This window comes from Trichophyton rubrum (assembly GCF_000151425.1).
Source record: "Trichophyton rubrum CBS 118892 genomic scaffold supercont2.9, whole genome shotgun sequence".
In the NCBI taxonomy this organism is placed as follows: Eukaryota; Fungi; Ascomycota; class Eurotiomycetes; order Onygenales; family Arthrodermataceae; genus Trichophyton; species Trichophyton rubrum.
The window spans coordinates 1,005,759-1,021,541 of NW_003456420.1; the positions used below are offsets into that span (position 1 = coordinate 1,005,759).

General features: G+C 42.1%; 7 protein-coding genes across 7 annotated transcripts; 3 read left to right on the forward strand and 4 right to left on the reverse strand.

The window, feature by feature from the left end:
• Positions 1–2,002: 2,002 nt before the first annotated feature.
• TERG_07354 (uncharacterized protein) lies at positions 2,003–2,554 on the forward strand (the record flags this gene model as incomplete). Its single annotated transcript, XM_047748759.1, has 2 exons — positions 2,003–2,016; positions 2,095–2,554. The coding sequence occupies 2 exons, from the start codon at positions 2,003–2,005 to the stop codon at positions 2,552–2,554; spliced, it is 474 nt and encodes a 157-aa protein (XP_047604747.1).
• Positions 2,555–3,553: 999 nt separating this feature from the next.
• TERG_07355 (uncharacterized protein) lies at positions 3,554–4,821 on the forward strand (the record flags this gene model as incomplete). Its single annotated transcript, XM_047748760.1, has 2 exons — positions 3,554–4,265; positions 4,322–4,821. The coding sequence occupies 2 exons, from the start codon at positions 3,554–3,556 to the stop codon at positions 4,819–4,821; spliced, it is 1,212 nt and encodes a 403-aa protein (XP_047604748.1).
• A 134-nt stretch (positions 4,822–4,955) lies between these two features.
• Positions 4,956–5,814, reverse strand: TERG_07356 (uncharacterized protein; the record flags this gene model as incomplete). Its single annotated transcript, XM_003232463.1, has 2 exons — positions 4,956–5,448; positions 5,507–5,814. 2 exons carry the CDS (start codon positions 5,812–5,814, stop codon positions 4,956–4,958), a joined length of 801 nt encoding a protein of 266 aa, XP_003232511.1.
• Positions 5,815–6,205: 391 nt separating this feature from the next.
• On the reverse strand, positions 6,206–6,641 carry TERG_07357 (uncharacterized protein; the record flags this gene model as incomplete). Its single annotated transcript, XM_003232464.2, has 2 exons — positions 6,206–6,484; positions 6,576–6,641. The coding sequence occupies 2 exons, from the start codon at positions 6,639–6,641 to the stop codon at positions 6,206–6,208; spliced, it is 345 nt and encodes a 114-aa protein (XP_003232512.2).
• Positions 6,642–6,654: 13 nt separating this feature from the next.
• TERG_07358 (uncharacterized protein) lies at positions 6,655–8,766 on the reverse strand (the record flags this gene model as incomplete). The annotated part of the gene is made up of 2 exons (XM_003232465.2): positions 6,655–8,592; positions 8,683–8,766. 2 exons carry the CDS (start codon positions 8,764–8,766, stop codon positions 7,492–7,494), a joined length of 1,185 nt encoding a protein of 394 aa, XP_003232513.1. The 3' UTR covers positions 6,655–7,491.
• Positions 8,767–9,279: 513 nt separating this feature from the next.
• TERG_12540 (uncharacterized protein) lies at positions 9,280–9,815 on the forward strand (the record flags this gene model as incomplete). Its single annotated transcript, XM_047751487.1, has 2 exons — positions 9,280–9,592; positions 9,739–9,815. 2 exons carry the CDS (start codon positions 9,280–9,282, stop codon positions 9,813–9,815), a joined length of 390 nt encoding a protein of 129 aa, XP_047607220.1.
• A 691-nt stretch (positions 9,816–10,506) lies between these two features.
• Positions 10,507–12,645, reverse strand: TERG_07360 (uncharacterized protein; the record flags this gene model as incomplete). The annotated part of the gene is made up of 3 exons (XM_003232467.2): positions 11,464–12,645; positions 10,824–11,406; positions 10,507–10,752 (listed from the first exon to the last, which is right to left on the reverse strand). The coding sequence occupies exons 1-3, from the start codon at positions 11,805–11,807 to the stop codon at positions 10,507–10,509; spliced, it is 1,173 nt and encodes a 390-aa protein (XP_003232515.2). The 5' UTR covers positions 11,808–12,645.
• Positions 12,646–15,783: the final 3,138 nt, after the last annotated feature.

Here is a 15,783-nt window from a genome sequence, read left to right on the forward strand (position 1 = left end):
TTTAGGACTAACTAGCCTGAGGACTAACTAGTTAGCATAACTAGAACTAGTCCCAATCATATTCGCTGCTGCTGCTTCCGTTTTGACAGTTCTTCAAGACTCTCAGCCAGAGGACGCGGAGGAAGGCCTGGCAGCTATGTCCTAAGTCTTGAGCGGCGATAAAATGACCCCCTATTGAAAAACCTCACTAAGAAGGCCACATAGATTGCGTCCAAAGGCTATCTATGTCAGCACATTTGGTGACACCCCAATTTACTCCGTATTCTTCCATCTCATCCATGACCATCGCTTTCTGGTGTTCTCCCTCCCCCACCGTGGGACATGGATGGTTCCCTTGATGAACGAGGCTCCGGAGCAATAGTACTTTCGTTCAGGGGTGATGGCGAAGCGGTCATTCTCCCTCCGTTCATTTATTAACTGGTTGGTGAGTGACGTGGGGACAGCTAGAGAGTCAGGTCATGTGAGGATTCCGTGGTGGAATCTTCACTGCGTCTTCTATAATTTCCTACACCGACACAGCCTTTACACATCATTATAATGGTGGGTAAATAACTAACTGGTGAAGACCTTAAGACATAACTCACGAACAGGCAGTTGAACAAAGATCGAACCCGGCCATAAGCCTCAACGTTGAATAGCCATACCAACTAGTGAAGATACTGGAGTTGAAGCTGAAGATCAATTCGGCTGTTTGATAATTAACAGGTAGTTAGTTAACTGGCGTGGCCCCTTTTGGCTGCAGGCAGACTTGATGACTAGTTAATTACACCCCCAACTCAAAGGCATCGACCAGGTCTATTATACCCCAGGTGATTGAAAATGTGGTCAATCCTCATACCTCTTTCTTGACTTTAAGCATATGCGAGGAACAGTGAATACAAAACAGAATCTTGATACCCCGGAATTTACACCCCTTTCACCTCCAGCTCGACCACCTTCTTAGCAAAAGATATGAGTAGCGAGGATAAGTCACTACTCAGGGCCAGAATCATCAGGGTTGTCCCTTCGCATTCATCCTCCAACGGGAATCCTTCATCCAGTCAATGGTCAGCATCCTGGTCATCGCGCGGCGGTTTTTGGTGCAAGTCACCGTAATCTCAAACCCACCTCCATTCTGATTTAGCAGATTTGGGGGAATTAGCATCTGAAGCTCGCGCCCATGCCCCTGGATATAAGATATCTGTATGACTCGAGTTGGATCCCATCTTCTATCCAAGGAACTGATATACTTGCTGATATTAACCTGATTCCACCACAGCCTGGATCTACCGTACTTTTCGGGTACCCACGCCTTTTGAATAGCGGAGAGCTGCGCTGGATTTGCAAAGACAGCGCAATACCTGCCAACATGAAGAAGTTAATTCCACTTCGCTGCTGATACTGGCTCAGCAAACTTTTATGAATTGTACCGTCGTTTTCTTTTCAAACCAGCCAGATGTACGATTACCACGGAACGTCGAGTCTACGTTATCTACTCTTCTCAAACTCAATAGATTGTAATAAATTCTCCCACTAGATATCTGGCGTAGCAGTCACTATCCAATGCTGAATACCAACCAAATCATTGACTAGAAGCTGATCACTGTATGAACATAACTTAATTCCCGGAGTAACAGCCATATGCTGATGAATGGACTGGTTACTGGGTCACGTAGTGTCGTCCATCACGTGCAGCAAAGAACCGAGTTTTGTGAAATATGATGGGTGAGCACGATTTTTGAAGTTGTCAAATACGATAGCCAAACCAAGTACATATGCAATCACTATCTGGTGCTAAAGGGGTATAAATTCTTGGGGTTTGCCCAAACTAACAAGTAGCTGTTTTGTTTATAAGCACCCCCGAGCTTCTGACATTTGATAGCTATAACAAACATACCTTATCACACCGCCTATCGACGATTACTTCTAGAAGAAGTCAAAATGGGTGATACCGTACGAGCCTTTCTTTGTAAAAATTGGCGGCGGGACAGTTTCTCCAACAATTACATACTCTTCAAGCAGAATGGCACCGGCTCGGTGAGCATGTCCCCCTTTCTTTAGGATTAGCCCTAAAAGTTCATGACTGACCAAGTATCCTAAGCTATTATGTGCTAGTGATGACGCTAAGATATGGATCCATACGGGAATCAAGTGGGAGGCTACAGATCCTAGCGTATTGAAGCAGGTTGTTGGTGCAAAAACCTCTAGCGCAGACGCACAGCTTCTGTCCGAGTTTGAGTTAAAAATCACACTTACGAAACGCGGACCTAAAGAGGCACGAGAGATGCCGCATCCCCACCTCGGGGCAGTAAAGGATGGTAGGCTTCTGGAGGAAGCCTTTGAACCAAAGAAATACATGGTACGCCTGGAGAAGGGGAAATTCATACCCGCTCTGGATAAAGACCCTGATGGCCGAATGAAGTGGCGTGCTATGTCTCCCTATAACTACCGCTTGGTATTTGACAAGTCTCCGTACCCGGCAGGCGAGCATTGGAAGGATCCAGAAATATGTGATGATGCTAAGAGCGCTCATGAATGGAAGGAGTTCCATGCGGGAAGTACTAAATACAAATAATGGGGTATCACCGTGAATGTAATGCGAGGGTCATATTGCACCAGGGGCTGCATTCTGGCAACTCGTTACGAAAGGGCGTCTCGGATTGAGTACTCCGTACTGGGGATATTTTAGGTATCCGTCGTTCTTGGCTGAAATCGTCTCTCAAGTTGGTGGTTCACTCAGGAGTGAAAACAAGAGTGCCCAGAGAAGCAAACATGGCGTTGTCAATTAGATAGTGTCCCTTCCGGGGCCGTGAGTCTTTTCGGGTAGATGGAATGAGATTTATGATAGTCAAGAAAACACAAGACTGATAAGACTGCATATCAACACACTGTCCTCTAAGACCCCAGACCCAAGACGCCCAAGAGGAGTCCCAAGAAATTGCCTGCAAGGTATCCGGTGCGGTGTGAGCGTCGCCTTAATCCATTACAGCGTGCTCCGTAGGAAGTAGTGCATGTCTAAGTATCCCGTCAACGCCTCAGCAGCAAGCAAGACGCCGTTAGGAAGAAAAGAAAAAGACTTTTTGATAGACGCGGAGGCTGGTCGTCCGCTTTGACTTTGATTGATCATTAGTCAGCATGGAAAAGAAGCTATTTAAGGGGTGGTCACACGGGAGATCGTAAATAAACTGTCCAATCAGAAGCTCCCAAACCCTAAACCGACGCAGGTCGACGTGGCTCGGCATATAGTTTCGGCTTACATAACTCAAAATTGTCTTAAAGTTCACACTAGCAGTTGATTACGTCACCTTTGATCACTTCCGGATCGGGAAGCCTGGCCATTTTTGGGGCGTTTTCCTGATTTCTTCGTCGCCTTTTCGACTTCCCGCGAGTTCGAACATCTTCGTCCTCCAAAGCGATCTCTAGCTTCATCGTCTCTCTGCCTGTTTGTATATTCTGCTATGTCAAGCTGAATCGAGTTCTGGCTGCTGTTCATATACTTCCACCATATATATCTGCACATAGCTATTATTGTCTAGGATCAGAATAATCCTGGTCCGAGCTCGCCCGCGTGCTAATGAGGCCTCTGTTAAGCGGATTTCAAGCCATTATGGGATCTTCTTCCGACCAAGTGTCGTCTGCAGGCCGCATCTCGAAGCTGGTCGTCCTCTCCTATGTTCTGGACTGGATAATCATCTTGTTCGTCTCTCTCTCTCCTTTGTGCGCATGTTGCATGCAGCGGTTACTGTACCGGGCGCTAACTGATGGCTACAGGTTGATGGGTGCGCTGGGCCGCATATTTGCAATTGCACAACCAAACAGACACTCCTTCAGCCTTCGAGACCCCAACATATCGTATCCATTTGCAGTCAAGGAGACCGTCTCCGTTGAGGTGCTTGTCCTGGTCACGCTCCTCGCACCGCTCGTTCTGATTGCGCTTTTCAGCCTGCTCTTCATACCGGGTCGAACTGCTGCTGCAGGGGCACCGAGCTCCCTGGTATGGCGACGGAAACTGTGGGAGTGGAATGCGGGCTGGATGGGCTTTGGAATTGCATACGCTTGCACTTATGCTGCGACGGAAGGGATGAAAGTGCTCTTTGGAAAGCCCAGGCCAGACATGCTTAGCAGATGTGATCCGGACTTGTCTGATATCTCCAAACACGTTGTCAGCGGGTTGGGTCAGAGACTTGATGGCGCGCCAGAGGTGGTTACTTGGACAATATGCCGCAATACAGCGAGCATGCTGCTGCGTGACGGCTTCGTCAGTTTCCCCAGCGGCCATTCATCTAGTACGTTTCCTCCATTCATGAGTCTTACATCACGACTGTATTAACCGATATTCTAGTGTCTTTTGCTGGCCTCGTATACTTGACTCTTTGGATGTGCTCCAAGCTTTTCCTTGCGTTCCCCAACATATCTCCGAATCTCTTCACTCGAGACATCCGCGCTTCCTCCTTCCATCCACATCCTCCACACCAAGAAGGCGAAGACACCTGCGAAGCGCAGTCCTGCCCAGATGAAATACCACTACGTGAGCAGGGAGCTGCTCCGCCAACATACCTGATCCTCATAGCCGCCATTCCTATCTGTACAGCCATGTTCATCGCCAGCAGCAGATGGGTGGATAATAGGCACTTTGGATTTGATATCATATTTGGTGCCGTACTCGGTACGCTGTTTGCTTGGATCGGATTCAGCCTCTACCACCTTCCCCTCGCATCAGGTGCTGGTTGGGCATGGGGTCCAAGGAGTAGGCATTTCGCCTTTTTTGCGGGAGTCGGCTTCCCGACTTATGGATGTGCCATGGACAAGCATGAGCCTGCAAGAACATCTCTTCCGCAATGATACCCGCCCAATATCTAAATCACATTTCGCGCACATTTGCATATTAACGAATTATGCATGAATACCCTGATTAACGCTATAATATTTATTTACGTCTATAATACTAAAAAGAATATACAATTAAATAATATTACCTATCTCCATCCCCCTACTCTCCCTTCATCCCATCGCGCCCTCGCCTCTCTTCTAGCCTCCAACTTGGCTCCCTCAGATCGAATCCGTCTAATCCATTCTGCAACCTCTCTCTCCGCCGCCACACCTCCACCACGCTGCCCTTCTTCCAGAAAACTCTCCTCAACAGCCCTACAAACAGCCTCTTGCTCCGCCACAGCACCAACTAGACGCTGATATAACGCCTTCGGCGACCACGGATCCAACGCAGCGTCCATTTCCGTCTGCTTCTTACGCCATGATACTTCTAGCGACTGATGCTGTAGAAGAAGTGCCTCAGTTGACGCTCGCAGGGCTGATAGATGTGACTGTAGTCCGAGAAGATGTGTAGCTAGGGAGGTGTTGGTGGCTAATAGTTTTTCAATATTATTCGAAGCATGTATTGATGCCGGATGTGTGTCTGCTATTGCGGATATTAAATTCGAATTCGATAACATGGCATGTAGATCGGAAGTACTATCACATGGTTAATTCAAGCGGATTATCATCTATCGGGCTTGGAGTTGCGACATACGATTTATCCTGCAATATCTCTGGAATCCATCTGTCTTCTATCGTGGGCGGAGTAGGCTGTGTCGGCACTTGTTCAAATAAAGGCTGACTGGTTGGAATGGCTGATGAGCGGCCTGATGCCGGCCCCGACCCTGGGGCCGTGATGTCTGTTATGTCGGTGCCTGGATGTGTTTGCGAGTGTATCGGCTCCTTCGGCGGTGTTGAGGGCGGATGGCCATCGTTTAACTGTGGTTGTTTTGGTGGCGGTGGAGGAGGGGTCCTAGGACTTTGAAGGGGCGTTTGTGAAGCGCTGCCCGGAAACGACGACATGATGTTAGCCCTTTATTCTTCCGCTGTTGTACTTTAGGCCGGCTGAAGCTGTTGAATGTTGGTGTCGATGTCGGGGTTAAAATTGAAAGTTGGGATTGGATGAACCCTGTCGCGACGGGGCCCGGGCCAGATGATGTCACCTGATGGGGCTCTGCAAGGGCGCTTGTTTCAAGCGACGTCGAACTGTTACTCTCGTCTTTTTATTATCATTTAGACCTGGCGTCACAACCAACGACAACTCCACTTATAAACTTCTTATATTGATGACCTTTCGATCATTGAAGCGATGGTACTTGAGTAGAGGTAAAAAATTAATTTAGTATTAGTGCTAATGGGCTTCTAGAAACTTTGCGGCGGCGGCTGGTAAACGCAGAGCGTGTCCATTGCAGGTTCATTGACCCCCACTTCCAAGAAGTGGAAGGCCATCGATGAGTGCTCCGCTGAGCAGGCGTCCTTTGGATTGACGGGGAAGAAGAGGCTCCCGTCTCAAGTCGCTTTCGACGTCGCCATGTTGTTTCCTGACAGGGTTTTCCCCATTGTTCATCTCATGATGTCCTAATGGCTGGCCACCTCCACATTCATCGGCCTGCTCATTTTCAGGGCAAAGGTTTTCGACGCTGTTAATGGGATTATGAGAGATATCCAAGGCTTCATCTTGCGCCCTGGGTCCCTAAGTATAGAGGAAGTAAGAGTCAACAATAGGCTTTTACTTGAAAATGGAGCATATGAGTTGAGTTTTAAACTGCCATGGAAAAACCTACAATGTTCAGCATTCCAGGGGCGTTTTCATTTGGGAGGGCAACTGGGGCTGCCATGGCCAATGGCATGGCAGCGAAGATCCAATAGAGGAAGCGCATAGTTGGCAATTTTAGGCGTGCAGTTGGTTAACTGTAAGCAGGGCTGTGGGGGAGTTAGCTAGGCTGTATCAAGGTAATGACGAAAACAGAAGGGATCAGGACATAGAGGTGATATTTATCCATGGTTGCATTCTGACCCCTTACCGTTGTTTGACCTCGGCATCTCAAGATAATTGGACTTGATGGCAGTTGCACATTCAGCTTTCTGATTAGATGTTAGTTGGGTGGCCTCTAGACAGGTATTTTCCTCTCCCCTCCCGTGTACGACGCTATAACTAACCAGAAAGCCTCACTCTTTTCGTATATACAAAGTGAGGTGTCTGCCAGCTCCTTGTACAACAGTCTCACATTTCCTAGGGGTAACTAATTATCCAACCAATAGCTATACGGTTAACTATCTCCCTTACTTTTTCTGTGATATCTCATTTTGATTGTGCGATGCTTGGTTATCGAACCGCCCATGCAGTTTCACCAACATATTGTCCGACCCATGGGACTCCACTCTTGGTGCAGCAGAGTTAGGGGGGAAGCCCGTTGGGAATAGCAGACGCATCGCATTGAATTCCGGTTTGTTCTCAGGAACCAGTGAAGTTGATGATTATTATATTAACTGTGTACCAGGGAATAAGTATTAAACGCGTAATTACATGTGCCGAAAGGCGGGAATTCAACCAAGGCAAAGAAACGCCTAGTCGAGTGTGCTGCTGCCCAGACTGCTTTTCCCTATGGATACATACCAAATTCATAACGCACCCGTTGTGAAATGGACGGCACAAGCATATCAATTACTGGCTACCTCGCTCGATGTACTTCAATGCCCCTAATTATCCGCTGAATCACGACGACCGAACCCTTCGTCGTGAATATTCCCACCAGTTTGAAGCAAGGGGTCAGTTCCAGTGCTGGTTTGGCTGTTTTGCTGGTTGTTGAACGGGCCCTCATCCCCGTTACGCTTGACTTTCTCTACCTCACGACGACCGAAGCCCTTGTTATTAAGGTTGCCGTGGGTGTTGAGCAGTGGCTCGATTACGGTACTGCTCTGTCCGTTTTGCACGTTGTTGAAGGGGAACTCATCTTTGTTTCGCTTGGCCTCCTTGGGCTTTGTCTCCTTGGGCTCGGTTTCATTGGGCTCGGTTTCATCGATGGAGTCACGGCGGCCGAATCCGTGGTTGTTGGTATTCCCATCAGTGGTCATCATTGGATTGGTTATGACGGCGTGCTGACCATTTTGTTGGTTTTTGAATGGGCCCTCGTCGTCATTTCGCTTGACTTGCTTTGACGCAACTTCGTTAGCTGAGTCACGACGACCGAATCCGCGGTTAAGGTCGTTTCCATGGGTATTGAGGAGTGGGTCAAGGGTGACAGAGTGCTGGCCATTCTGCTTGTTGTTGAATGGGAACTCATCGTCATTTCGCTTGACTTGCTTTGACGCAACCTCGTCAGCTGAGTTGCGACGCCCGAACCCACGGTTAATGTCATTTCCATGGGTCTTGAGGAGTGGGTTAAGTATGACAGAGTGCTGGCCATTTTGCTGGTTGTTGAATGGGAACTCATCATCATTTCGCTTCTCACGGCCGAGGTTGTTAGCATCGAGGCCAGCGTTTCCTGCATGGACGCCTCGCACGTCACCACCAAAAGGGAAAAGGCCGCGTCTCTGTCCGAACTTCTTCTTTGCTGCCTTTTCATCACTGAACGATCCACGACGTGCTATGCCGGTGGAAGAACCGGTGACTTTCCGAGCGAGGCCATCGACGACCTCAAGAGGGTTGATGGGCTCCCTCTTTTGGACGGTTGGAGCGCCGCCTGCTGCCTTAGGAGGGGAAGATGTGAAGGGCTCGCCACTGTTCAACTTCCGTAGGAACTCGCTGATTGGGTCTGTTCCAGTACCAATAGTCAGGGGGTTCTTCAGTTGATTCGGGTTCTATGGCGCCTGTCAGTTCAAACTTTGAAGAGGGCAATTTCCTTCATTGAAAGAAATTAGATGATTCATCTGAGCAAAAAACAGACTTACAACTGCATTCTGGAGGTTCTGGGGGTTAAGAGGGGCTGCAAGGGCCCCTGGAAGGGTGGCCGCAGCCCAGTAGATGAAACGCATGGCAGATGAGATTTTCGTCCGGCTTGTCTGGCTCGACTGTCTGTCTAGATGACAGGAAGACAAGTCAGAATGAAGATGACGGTGACAATCAGAGGACCTGGGGCCTAGGGTATTCCGTGGCATTATTTATACAGTGCCTCATCGAGCACAAAAAGACGTCCCCAACCCGGTTTACTTTGTGATATTGCTTTCCCGCACAGCCGTGAGGCGGGGAATCCTCTGCAAGCTTGATCTCCATAGTAATAACAGGCAGATTGTCCGAATCGAGTCTGCTTGTTCTACCGTCGACCACCTGACGGTCACAGTCGATTGCCAGTAGTCACCAGGGAGTTCAGTGCTGTGCAACAAAGGAGTTTCGATATATTGGGGTATTGGTTGGACAACAGAGACGATCATCAGATAGTCGTAAGGAACACTTTGGCCTTGGGTTCATCGTACCTTGCAGCTATTTCAGGGGCAAGGTAGGACACGGGAGTGCTTGTCTCAGCTGAGACGCAGGTAGACTTTATCACTATGCGGCTGCCGATTGAATATAATATTAATTTAATCAAGTTTACCCGCCTTACCGTCAGTGCTGCCGCTGCCGCTGCTCGAGCCCAAGCCCAGGCCGTAAACTGGGCAGCAAGTTTGCCATCGAGCGCCACGAGCAGGGCCTTGCGGTCTGCAAAGCAAGCCACGAATGCTTTGCACACAGCGAAGTACGAGCTAGAAGGACGATCGATCGATCGCTCTGATTTTGAGGGAGATATCGTAACCAGTGTCCTCCGTATGGCCCTATCTAGATATTGTTTCTGGCAGAGGAAATGTTTAGTCGTTGGGGTGAAATGTTAGTTGGCTGCCTCGCTCTCCGTAACTAGTTATAAGTGCTAACTGGCAAGTTAATATGCAAACAACCCAGACGTCAACTTGCTGGTTAATAGGATAGGGTAACTAGTTATATGCGGAAATATGTAGGTCGGTGATCTCTTCCAGCTTTCAAGATTACGATCGGCTTTGATCAGAGGTACCTCCAAGAAGTATTGGAGCAGAAATACTCAAATAACCGGTAATTTGATATTCACATTGCTTTTTAGTTATAGGGTGAATATCCCTCGGTAAACGCATAGACTTTTCCTTGATAAGCTGTGCAATTAATTCAACAGCAGAGCCAGATATTAGGAAACTTTTACCGGTGGACAGACGGATCGTCCTATGAATCTCGACGCATACACACTCCTAGTATCTCGCCTGTGGAGAAGTGAGACTGAGCCAATTCCTCACTACAGGCGTTTTCAGGCTATAAAAGGTAATTAGTTAACTGCTCGAACATCAAAATACCATGTCCAGAGGCAAATGAATACATGCATTACTGTTGACCAAGAGTTGAGGTGGCAATGGCCAGAAGCAAGACACTGAGTATCAAGCCCTGAGCCCTGTGCAAGGATGAGAACAGAGAGAATGGCTATTTATGTATAACCAATCCGCACACCAGCGAGAGCTAGGAGCTGAAAATCAATCTTCTTCAGCTTGTAATTCGGGGCAAAGGAACAAGATTCAGACTTGAACCAGCATGAGTACAGTGTAGCGCGGAGAGACTGACGAAACCACTCTTGATGTTTACTTGGAAATATAGAGCAGAAATTCCCTAATAACAGCGTTTTTGACGGCTAATAAAAGTACTACTTTTAGCTATTTCTGGTGTAAAAAAGAGGTATGTACCGATACTTTGCGAACCCCTTGGTAGTTTGTGGTAACCAAGGGTCAAATTTTTCCTTCTTTTTTCAGTCGGGAAACGGCGGCGAAGCATCTTTTCCGAGCTAGCATGCGTTTCGCTATATAGAGATCATCTCGGATGTCATCCCACGTTAGAGCTAAGTCGACATTGTAAGCTTCATCGTCTGAGTCCACGCAGTCTGAGAATTTGGTATTGAGGCTGGGGTACGCTTCGTAGAGGGGTGCCCCTGACTGCTTGATTCCCTTTGCAGGCTTGGGATGTCCGAAAAATGTCTTATATAATTAGAATCAACATCCGTCAGTTGAATCTGCGTACAACAAAGTAGATGATTCATAGTTCTTACCACTCGCGGGGTCCTTGCAACTACTTCCCCAGTCACAGAGTCCTTCCCAAACACTTGGACTGCAGCAGTCAGTTCTCCTACCCATTGAATTCCGTATAGAACCACAGGGCTGAACAATTCTCGTCCGGCACAGTATTGATCAATAAGTAGCTCAGGTTTATCAGTGCTCGCTTGCATCGCAGCTTTGCATATCTCAATATTCTGTTCCTTCCTCAGTGGATTCTTATAACTTGGGCTTTCTTTGATGTCGACTAAAATTCCAACCTTTACGGAAGTTTTTTGCAGAAGATTTCTGATCGTCATCTCCAGGTCTAGGCTGGGTTGTGAAAACCCTACTTCCATTGCAAGAACTGGGATAACACCAATATTTGAGAGCCACACCATCTGTAGGTCAGGGTCAGGTAGGCCGTCATCAGTTTCCGTATCCTCCATAAAGGAGAATCGTTTTGGGTCCAGTGGCATGAGTTTTCGTAGCTGAGCTGAAACATTGCTGATAACACAGTTGTGGATGGAGACCTGTCGTAGCTGGATAGAAGTGGTGTGAAATGTTTTATCAAATTTCAGAATAGCTGATTGACTCCTCCTATATATTTCACAGTAAGCATCAGTATATAATGATAGTAGGAAAAGGAAGACAAACTTGTTTGTTGACTTTTCAAAAGCTTCAAATAGTCTGCTGTATTCTGCCCTGTTAGTCTTAATCGAGATCACTTCGCCAGAATAGTCAGCAGGAAATATTCCACGAAACAATTGGTCTCGCTGCTCCTGGCTCAGGAATTCATCGTCCGTCGACATATCCATCACTTTGGTATTACCAGGAGTGTAAAACCGGAGACAACGTGTTCCTGCAGTTACACTCAAACCATGGCTCACCCGCGAAGAAATGAGAGGCATATAAATACATGGAGGCCTTGCATGCAACAACAAAAACGACTTACTTGAGCTCAGCCTGCGAATTCGAGGAATAACAGAGCGTAGAAACATCGCTGCAAGGAGATTTGATCAGGAGAGATGACGATTATCAGAATAGAGAATATTGTGCCAGTCAGGATAGCAGACGGTTCAGGGAACGTTTGCGAAGAGCCAATAGTACAACCACAAAGCAAGAAGACGTTGACAAAAATATGGAAAATGAGACGATGGAAAGCTCAAGAAGGCTTCTTTATATTTTCAGCCAGCGAGTCACCTGGGCAACTACCAATATGAAGGACAGGACAGGAAGACAGAGCAAGAGGACAAAACAAAGAAACTGCGAGTAAACACAAACAGGACAAGCTTTTATACAAAGGAAATGATAAATTAGGTACCTAGGTAGAGATTGGTATATGTCCCTGATGTACGCAGATTTCCACTGGATTGCCGAACACCCACAAGACAAGCGAATACTAATACTACTAGCTTCCAGAACAAAGAGGTATAATAACAAATGGCCCCTTTTTTTAACACGAAGATACTGTTTATATTTATTTAGCTCAGATATAAACAGTTCTTTGTAGACTTGGTATAATGCTTGCGTGGTATTCAGGCAGGGCAACGTTCATCAAGTTGAAAAGGATTGAAGGGAGTCGTTTTTGCTACTTTATGTGTCGTCATTGGCTGTGGCAAAACACATAATCGTAGCTTCAAGAAGGCACAGTAAGAAGATGCCTTGGTGCCCAAATGGACAAATGAATTCGAGATAAACAGGTGTAAAGCTAATAGATGATGATGACTGGATAGAGTACAGAGCCGCTTCTCTGGAAATCCAGGTGGTTGGTGGCGTCCCAATCAGGACTAGCGCCATTCCTTTTCTCAGCCCTATATTTAATCTATGACGCTAGTCCTGATTGGGGCACTGTTGAAAAGGGTATCAGAGTATCAGATGTCAGAGACATTAGGTAGTTTAGGAAGAAGCCGGTTGACTAGATTATTATTATTATGATAGATGTCACTATTTAGATCAGAGTACTATACACAGGTCTATACAGTATGTTTGACACAAGCATGAGTTGTCCGTAGTTTGGCTATTTCATATGTGGGCCGTCATCCTCAAGAAAAATTAAAAAAAAAACTCCACGAAGCATAGTTAAATATAAGTATAACAAGCGTGAGTAGATAATAGGAGAGATATAAGAGCTTAGGAGGTATTTTACCTTAGTTCCAGCCAGGCCGCCGGTGGATAGATCTATAGGGGAAAATTGAGTTTTTTCGAAACGCTAAATATATTGTTCCAACACAAGCGGAGCTCTAGCTCGCTATATAATAGTATCTATACTATAAATATATTAAGAATATTTACTAGTTTAGCTTATTACTTTATTATATATATATTAATTAAGAAGAATATTTTAAATCTTGAAATATATTTTATTTTAAAAACTTATCTACTATATCTACTATTTATCTACTACTCTAATACTTACTATAAATTAGAACTAACTATTATATTACTCCGATACCTACTATAAATTAGAACTATTTACTATATTACTCTAAAATAGTATTATCTTTATTATATTAAGCTCTATCTATATTTTAGCTTCTAGGGCTTCTAATAGTTCTAATTTTAATTTAGTAATTATATTAGTATTTAGAAACTTATTAATTCTATTAAACTAGCTACTAGTTTAAGAGGTACTATCTACTTAAGTATATTTTAATACTAGAATATCTCTATAAAGGGACTCTACTAGTAAGAGCTATAAATATTTCGAATTATAAGATCTAATAGTAGCTATAATAGTAGCTTAAATAGTAACTTAAGTAGTAATTACTTAAGTAGTAATTACTTAAGTAGTAAACTTTTTACTTAGAGTAAAGCTATTATTATTAAAATAAGACCTCTTCTAAAAATTTTAGGTTAGTATAATATAAAATATTATTAGAGAAGATACTATTTTATATTTACTTTCTTACTATAAAGTATTATATCTAGAGTAGAAGTTTAGTTACTAAAAATCTAATTAAAAAAATACTTACTTCTAGATATATTAGATATTAAGAAGTTATATTAATACTATAGATCTAAAGTAGTTAGAGATAAATATAGAGCTAAAACTAGAGCTAAAGCTAGAGTAGATAGAGTATTAACTATAGCTCTATTAACTATAGCTAGAGCTATAGCTCTAGTACTAATAGTTAGATATAAGGATAGACAGTACTCAATCTATAGATAAATAGGTGGGTGTGGGTTTTACCTATAATAGGCAGCTGGTAAGGGTAGTAGGTAGATAGTAGGTAGATTTAAAAATTTAAGTAGGTAGATAAGCTACCTATAGAATCTATCTATAAGGTTTAATATTTCTATAGTTAAAATATAAATCTTATAAATATAAAAATTAGTAATATAGTATATTATTAAAAATTATTTAGAATATTATTTATTAATATATAAAGATTTAACTTAAAAAATATAAAATTTAATTTAATCTCTTAATTATAAAATTTTAAAAGTATATAGAATATAGTTATTATATATAATATATAAATTTATAATATTATAAATATAATATATAGAAAATATAAAAAATATAATTAAAATATATATAATAAAAAGAAATTAATAATAAAGCTAGTATTACTACTAAATATAGAAGTAAAGTATAATAAAAAAGAATATTAAAATTAGGTAAGTAAATACTAGATTAGTACCTATTTACTATAGTAATATACTTAAGTACTAGAAGGGGTTAGCTTATATTTATTTTCCTCTTCCTTATTAATAGATATAGTTAATTAATAATAGAGAAGTAGGTCCTTAGTATTACTAATATACTCCCTATTTAAGAACTCTATAATAGTAGATTCTATTACTTAATTAAGGTACTATATATAATAAAAGGATACTATAGAAGAAGAATCTTTAGTTTTAGAGAAATTATTAGTAATAAACCTATCTTTATTAAGGTAGTTACTAGTAAGCTCTACTATAATAGTCTAAATAGTTTAAAAATTAAGTCTAATATAGTAAAAGTAGTTTATATTATAAGTAATATTAAATAATTATTCTATATCTTATAGTAGAGGGCGAAACTACTAGAATATATAAACTATATAAAAAAAATTAAAAAGTATTTAGAGTTTACTTTCTAGTACTCGAGAATTAATATATTTTAAATAATTTCTAAATTTTATATATATTAGAATATATAAATTTTATATTTAGAAGAATTATAATATTTTATCTTTACTAAGATACTTTATAACTTTATTAAAAATAATAGCTTTTTAAGATTTATTTTATAGATCTTTCTATTTCTTTAATATAAAGCCCTTATTATATAAATACTTAAAGAGAGTTTAGTAATATATATATTTAAATATAATAATATCTAGATACTATATCTAATAATAAGAGAAGATATCTTTAAAGTATTATTAATACTCTTATACTTAGTTAATATCTACTTTAAATAATATATTCTCTAGATTTTTAGTTTTCTCTCTCTATAAGGCTTTATTAAAAGTCTAGAGCTTTAATTTTAAATTAAGAATAGTAGCTATTATATAGAAATATCCTTAAGCTTTATTTATCTAAGTATAGTATATTAATAACTTTTTATAAGTAGCTCTAATTCTAGTATATAATATTACCTTCTATAGAATATATTTAGTTTTAAGTTTCTTAATAGAGGTATTTAAATAATTATAAAGGTATTTATATATATTATAAATTAGGTTAATTAATAGATTAATAGCCTTTAAAATACTAAGTATTACTATATAAAATAGAATAAGAAACTTAAAAAAGTATTCTAGTTAGAATTATTCTTTAATCTAAATATATAGATAAAATAAATTATTATTTAATTAATATTAGATAAAAAATATAAATATATTATAAAACTTTATAGTATAAGTAAATATATAAAGTATTAAGTTCTAGTATATTTAGTAGTTATAATAAAAGAGAAGTAGCCCTCCCTTTTTACTAGTTTATAGCTCCTTAAAGAGATCTAATCTCTTTAAACTAGTAGTAATA